The following is a 7582-nucleotide window of genomic DNA, read 5'->3' on the forward strand; positions in this document are numbered from 1 at the left end:
AAAAAAAAAAGAAATTTAATATCAATAATGTACACAAAAAAAAATTTAAAAATAGAGTATATGTAAAAGAAAATTTAAAATAGGTGCTGTACAATACGTCCAAGAAATAATTAGTATATATATATAAATAGATATAACGATTTGAAATTGATAATATATATAAAATCTTACAATAAATAATAAAACAAATTGAAATACATGACACATAAAGCGAGTTTGTAAAATGAATGATGTAAGAGAATTTTAAAATCTATATTATATAAAGCAAGTTACAAAAGGTTGATATGAATAATTTTAAAATGGATGGTATATATAATTAAAAGTGTAATGGGTTTGAAATAAGGTGTAAAAATAACTTTGAACTAAATAATATATAAGTTGATATGAAGTTTAAAATATATATTACGTAAAAGGATTAAAAATAGACAATATAAATACGATTTAGATATAATATATAAAGAATTATTAGAAACACATAATACATAATAACTAAAGAATAAACAACGTAATATAATTTGAAATAAATATATGGCAAAAAACTTGAAATAGATGGTATATATACAAATATAATAAGATACGTAAAGTAAGTTGAGATAAATAGTAATAATTTGAATAAACAACATATTAAAGTGAGTTACAACAAACAATAATGATATGAACAAACAGTATATTAAAACAAATTAAGATAGATAAATTAAATGAATTGAGGATATAGATGAAAATGAATCAAAATTTCAGGGTATAAATTTGAAATAATAAAAAAGGGGCCACCAGGGACTAAATTGAAACGCGCTGAGACTTGCGAAGACCAACTGGAGTAATGTCCCAAGTCTGTACTCCAGATCAGGGACCAAATCAGAAGTTAAATAAAATAAGTGAGGCGAAATTTAAAAGAAAGAAAAAAATGCAGATTAGGGCTAAATTAAGGGTCAGAAAAGGGGCAGGGACTAAAGTGGGAAACATGCGGATCCCCCTAAAACGGTGCCGTTTCGGCACTTAGATCACCCCTCAAAACGCTGCCGTTTCATGCAGCATATTTAAGCCCAATTTTTTTTAAATAATTTCATTTTGCAGTCTATTTTTGCAGAAAATTTCAAAATCTCTTCTTTTTTTTTGCCCTGTTAGGGTTTTAAACCCCCCATCTTCACCTCCTCCATGGCCGACCATGGATTCGTCGGCGGTCTTTCATGCCCATGCCACGAATCGGCGACCGGTATTGTGCGATATGGGCTTCTTCGACCCTCTTTGAATGAGTTCGAGGACGAAATCTCCCTAACTTGCGGCACCGCAAAGAAAGGAGGAGCCTTTTGGCTCCTTTCTCTCCGCCACGGCCATTCGGGTTTGGCTACCTTCGGATCGGCAAGAGAATGTCGGACACGCCCCAAATAGTAAATCAGAGGTTCCTTTTTATTATTCTTATTTTATTGTTGTTTTGTGTGTAAAAAAAATGAAAAAAAATAAAGAAGAAAGCAAATCTAAGTGAAAAAGGATGAAAATCGAAACTCAACAATAATCACCTTTTGAAATCGTCCATTCTTTTGATTAATTTTTGTTTGGTAAATGTCTGTAACCGATTACAAATGATAGATTTTGGCTTTTAAAGCCAATCTACAAACCGTTCATTCCATGTTTTTTGTTCTTTAGCTATTTATTTCTTCTGCATGCTCTCTGTCGTTGTGTTTGATTTGATTGCAGGTGTCAGAGGTGTGAAAGGCCGATGGTTGGCTGGTGAGAAGGCGAGGCGGTGCGCGTGGGGGCTGAGCGGCGGCTGTGGTGCTAGGGTTCTATGTTTTCTGAAGGTGTTGTTGGGTTAGGGTTAGAAATGGGCCTAGGTAGTTTGGGTTTGTATTTGGTTTTAAAATTTGGGCTGGTTTGGTTTGCATAGATCTTAATTTGTTTTGGTTTTAATCTGTAATGGACTTTTTATATAATTTTTGGATTTATTTGGTTTTATTGGTCTGGGCCAAAATTGGCTACTACACATAATAAACTATGCTATTATATAATGTTTGTAACGACTCGAAAGTTAGTGGTGTTGGAAATGGTGGTTTCGAAACTCCATTTCTGATGTTCGAGCCCGTAAATATTAAATAATATTTACTAGGTTTGTATGAAATTTAATTAAAGTTTGATCCTTTAAATTTGTTAATTGGATAGTTAATTAATGTATATGGACTAAATTATAAAATTGATAAAAGTCCAATTGCCAAAGAAGTTGCAAATTAAAGCAAGGGAAATAGACCAAGTTAGCAATTAGACCATGAGAATTGATAAGGGTAGTAGACGGTGGCTAATTACATGAAATATGGGAGGCTAAATGGGTAAATAAATAAATAATGGTAAAATGAATTAAAACTAAAGTAAAAGAATGAATATTATATGTATATTATTAGAGATGGTGGAGGAAGAGAGAATTATTATCATATTCATCCTCCTTACCGGAAACAACAAGAAAGAAAAGAAGGCTTAACGCGATTTAGGGTTTTGGAAACTTTAACCTTAAAATTTAAGTAAGTGTTCGGTTTTTTTCTTGTAATTTTTATATTTTTTAAATTTTGGGAGTTTAATTTAGTTAACTTTGTGTTATTTTTCATAACTGTTAAAACTTGAGAAAAATGCCATTGATGAATTCTTGAAGTTTTAAGTACTAAATTGATAGATCTTCAGCTTAGAAATGAAAAAGAACTAAATTGTGAAATTAATTTATAGTTTTGTACAATAGGGTAGAAATGAGAAATAGGAGGTCCACATTGGACTATAGTGAAATCAGGTTGAAAATTTGAGTTCTAAATTGAAAGTTAGGTTAGTATCGGTTTTACGAGCTAAATTGAATAAAATGTAAAACTTTAGGGGACATCCGAAAGATAACCCGAAAGATGAAATTGAATTGATACATGCTTAACATAGGTTGTTATAAGATATTTGGAATTGATAAATTGAAAATGAATTATTATTTAGATCGAGAATTGAACCAATCAGAGAATAATCGCGGAAAAGGTAAAATTACAAATTAATCATCGACGTCTCGCTAGTAGCTATTTTTTTTAGTACATAGACGTTGGCTTAAATTGATTATATGTTTAATATTAGTAGATGATATGCTAGAATTATATAAATTTGGAATGAAAATACTGTATAAATAATTTGTGCATTATTGAGTTGGGTGAGTTGGAACGATTATACAGATGAGAATGTTTAGCTCATAAATGGTACGTATGTAGGGCTAATATATATATGTTTATTTTGGGATGATAGTTTTGATTTAAACCTTGACGAATGGCATATGTATCATTAGAATGACAAAATTTGGTAGATTTATAATCGATTGAACTTGGTTATATGTGGCAGGTATTTAGGAGATGTCATATTATCTTGTTATGCTTTGTTTGGTTGGGAACTTAGTTGATATTGAGCCTATAATATAATTGGCAAATGTTTAATATGCATAAGTTTATTATCATGTTGTGGTATGTATATGTCATTCTTAAGCTACATGATTGAGCATGAATGAATTGAAGAATTGGATGGTTAATTAATTAAAATGGTATGTTAAGGTTGTGGCAAAATGGTGCCTTTAAGGTACATTGGTTACTTGATTATTAGGTTATCCAAATAGGATTTTTTGTGTATGCTTTTAAGATGCTTTTATGCAAGTTTTAGGTGTTTAAAACAATAATTGGAATGAGTTCGAGTTTGGGGTATGAAAAATACTAAAAACATGTGATTTTTGGCCATTTGGGAAAAAGGTATCGATAACTTGGTTTGAGGTATCGATACTTTACCAAATGAATAGTATTTTAAAAATGACAGATTGCCAATTTGATATCGGTACTTGACCTCGGTATTGATAGCTACACTTGAATTTTAAAATTTTTTTAGTTTGGTTCTGCTGCAAACTCGGGATAACTCCAAAGCTCTTGTAAATTCGTTTAAGACTCGATTTTAATTGAATATTAATTTATGCATGAATTTATACACTGAAACAATGATGGAATAAATTGTTTCTATATTTGTATGTACCTTACGAGTTTTACATAAATCGAGTCAATATGTGGACCATGTAAATGTGCAAGTTGTGTCAAGGCGCGAACTGTTATTGTAACGTATGTGTGAACTGATTCTATATGTAGTCGTGCGCTAATTGATTTTGTATTGTATAGGCAAACTGGCTTTGTCAAGTGTGTGCAAACTAATTCCTTAAAGTTGTTATATGTGAACTGACTTGGTATAATGTGTAGATGTGAGCTCTTGGTAAAGTATCAAGTGCAAGTTGAACCATTGAAGTATCCTATAGCTCGGGTCTAGTGACCATATCGGGCGAGGGCTGTTAAAAATTTTGTTTACCTAACATGTTTATATTGAGAATGTTAAGCTTAGTAACTTCAAGTTACAAGTAAATGATAAATATGTGGATAAAGATCTTCATATTTACTTAGATTAAAATTGTTAATGCTAATATTATCTTTTTAAATTATAGAAATACCATTGAATGTTTTACTCAGCATATGGATTGTTTTTCCCATGTGAAGGTTAGATTTAATGCAAGATTTCTGTGCATCGACCTTAGCATCCAATTCACAGACTTGGTCTCAACAATGTTTGTTGTTTCAAACGTTACTTATGGTTGGCATGAACCTAATAGATTAAGTTTTGTTGTAACGGGATGATGTTTTAATTAAATGTTATACCTTATATTCTAGTAGAAAAATATATATTGGATTTATTGTATGTTATTACGTGCTTTTATAAAACAAATATAGATTTTCTTTAGTATGATTAATGAATGTTTATTGTCAGATAATTATCATATAAATTGTATAATTAAATTGTGAATTGATTGCAATTGCTTTGGCAATAAATGTGACATACTGTAACTTGGACCCGACAATCGGGTCGAGTTTGAGGGTGTTACAATGTTTGTATAAATTCTTTTTAAATATAAAAATATCTTTATAATTTTTAATTATAATTTAATGAAAATATAAATTTAATTTATATTTTATTATTTAATGTGAATATAAATATAAGTGATTTCTATTTTGATTACATCACTACATGTGTTTTTAAATCTAAATACGTATCTTACCACTTGTTTTAATCTTACCACTATAATACTCAATCTTATTTACACAATAACTAATTTCACTGTGATTGTTATTTTCAATCTCACTAAAGCCAGTCTTACAACTTATCCAAAGAGTCTTAGAGTGGCTTTAATTTGACAATGACTTGAATTTGAAATTGACTTCAACATAAATGAATAAGGGCTAGTTTACCGTTAGGGTTGAAAGTTACTTTTGAAAAGTGTAATGAAAAAAAAACTTTTTAAGAAGTGCCTTTAATTTAGCATTTAAGAAGATAAAATGTCGGTTTTAGACATAAGGTTGCAAAGTAGAAAATTTAATGGAGGGATAAAAAGATAACTTCATACTTCATTGAAGAGCAGCTGTCCAAAAGCTAAAAGCTAATTTAAAAAAAAAAAAATTAACCGTTTTGTTTATCATTTTCAAAAAGAAAAAAAATGGTAAACAAGTAATTTTTTAAATAAAATCTTAATTGATTTATGTTTTCAAAAGCTATTAAATACGGATCCCCCAAACTTGAAACAGCAATATTGTTGTGGCATACCCCGGACGAAAAGAATAATGAGATATGGCCCAATCTTGTATGTATGTTCTCATTCTTTCTCGAAATTATAAAGAATTCAAAGCAAATAAATTTCTGTTTGGAATGGACCCAATGACTGCCAGATTGTCACAACTAATATTTACCATCTTTTTCGTTCATGAAGCAACGCATCTACTCCACACTATGATTTAGAAAAGACAACAAAGAGCATTCTATATGGGATTTGCTTTAACTATATCTTAGATTCTTTTCCAGTATACTCCCTTAGTCTGCCATCTATTTGAAACAATAACTTGATAGTTTCAACTTGTATAAATTAACCAGTACCCCAAAAATCCATGATAGATACAAGCTATTAACTCATTTTGCCTTTTTTTTTTTTTAAAAAAAAAACTTCTTAATCTCTTTTTGCAGGCTGGAAAATGGAGGCACAAAGTGGAAGATCAAATGAAAACGTTGTCATTAATGTTGGATCATTGTGTTCTCTGAAGGTTGAGCTAAGCGATGCTTGTTTATCCATGCCCCTAAGCTACTGCATCTTCAAAACCCCAACCATACTCTTCAGGCACAAAGAGACCTCTTTTCTCCCCAATTGTTTCTCCATTGGGCCAATGCACCATGGAAAACAAAACTTGTTAGCCACTGAGAAAATCAAAGTCAAGTACTTGAAGGCTCTCCTTGTCAGGGTGATCGGTAGTCGCTATGAAACGATGTCCGAACAATCCAAAGAGAATGAAGAACAGAATGTTTTATCTCATTGGATTGATTCTGTTGAGATGATTAAGGAAAAGGCCAGTTCTTGCTATGCAGGCCGTGATTTTGCAGCAGAATTGGGTGATGAATTCGTTAAAACAATGCTGCTAGATGGTGTCTTCGTTATCGAGCTGTTTCGTAAAGATGCGGAAGTGGTGAAGCCAGAGCCGGACGACCCGATTTTCTCCATGTCATGTATGCTGCAATATCTACACCATGACTTGATTTTGTTAGAGAATCAAATCCCCTGGTTAGTGCTTGATCTCTTGTATGAAAAAACTAGGCTCCGTTGTGAAACCAAGTCCTTGATTGAGCTCGCCCTCATGTTCTTTGCTAATACCTTCACTTCTCATCCCCCTCCTATAAATACAAGCCGTTTCAAAGACGAAGATATCAAGCATATTCTTGATTTGTTAAGATCATCCTTGGTGTTACCATTCCAAGAACCAGAAAAAAAAAACGAATCCAGCTGGCAGCCGATTCGTTCCATCACTATGCTCAAAGAAGCAGGTGTAAAATTCATGAAAGCTGTACCAGAACCAGACAGCGTCTTGGACATAAGGTTTAGAGATGGTTGTCTCACAATCCCATCATTGCTGATCCAAGAGACGACTGAAACGATCTTCCGGAACCTGATCGCGTACGAGCAGTGTTTGCCTAAATGTCAACCTATATTCACTTGCTATGCCAAGCTCCTCGATAACCTCATTGACACCACCAACGACATGGAGATACTGTGCAAGAGGGAGATCTTCGACAACTGGTTGAGTCCCGACGATGCAACCCAGTTTTTCAATAATCTTTATAATGATACTTTTGTCAAGGAATTCTATTATTCCGAACTTTGTAATAAACTCGATTGTCATTGTAAACGGATGTGGCCTCGATGGCGAGCATACTATGTGCAAAATTATTTCAGCAAGCCTTGGGCTATCGCTGCTCAAATTTATGCTATTGTCATGTTGGTTCTCACAGTGTGGCAAACATACATAAAGAATTGAACTATGCTGCCTTCTTTACTTGATTTTCTTAATTTACAAGACTACCTGAACATTTCAAAATGGCTGAAAATAGAAAATAATAGTAGAAATTTGGATCTTTTAACGGATAATTCACATACTGGTAAATGATGTCCTTACTAAAGGTTTGAAAGAGCTTTCGCAGATCAATGTATGATCACCTTTGGGAGATTCATCGACCC

General features: G+C 32.3%; 1 protein-coding gene and 1 long non-coding RNA gene across 2 annotated transcripts; both read left to right on the forward strand.

Annotated features, from left to right (window-relative positions):
* The first annotated feature begins 712 nt into the window (after positions 1 to 712).
* On the forward strand, positions 713 to 2006 carry LOC107888847 (uncharacterized). The gene is made up of 2 exons (XR_001681519.2): positions 713 to 1399; positions 1696 to 2006. It is a non-coding gene; the product is annotated as an uncharacterized lncRNA (long non-coding RNA).
* A 4044-nt stretch (positions 2007 to 6050) lies between these two features.
* LOC107889985 (UPF0481 protein At3g47200) lies at positions 6051 to 7382 on the forward strand. The gene has a single exon (XM_016814516.1). The coding sequence runs from the start codon at positions 6051 to 6053 to the stop codon at positions 7380 to 7382; it is 1332 nt and encodes a 443-aa protein (XP_016670005.1).
* The last annotated feature ends 200 nt before the right edge of the window (positions 7383 to 7582 follow it).

Source organism: Gossypium hirsutum, chromosome A09 (assembly GCF_007990345.1).
Source record: "Gossypium hirsutum isolate 1008001.06 chromosome A09, Gossypium_hirsutum_v2.1, whole genome shotgun sequence".
Lineage (NCBI taxonomy): Eukaryota > Viridiplantae > Streptophyta > Magnoliopsida > Malvales > Malvaceae > Gossypium > Gossypium hirsutum.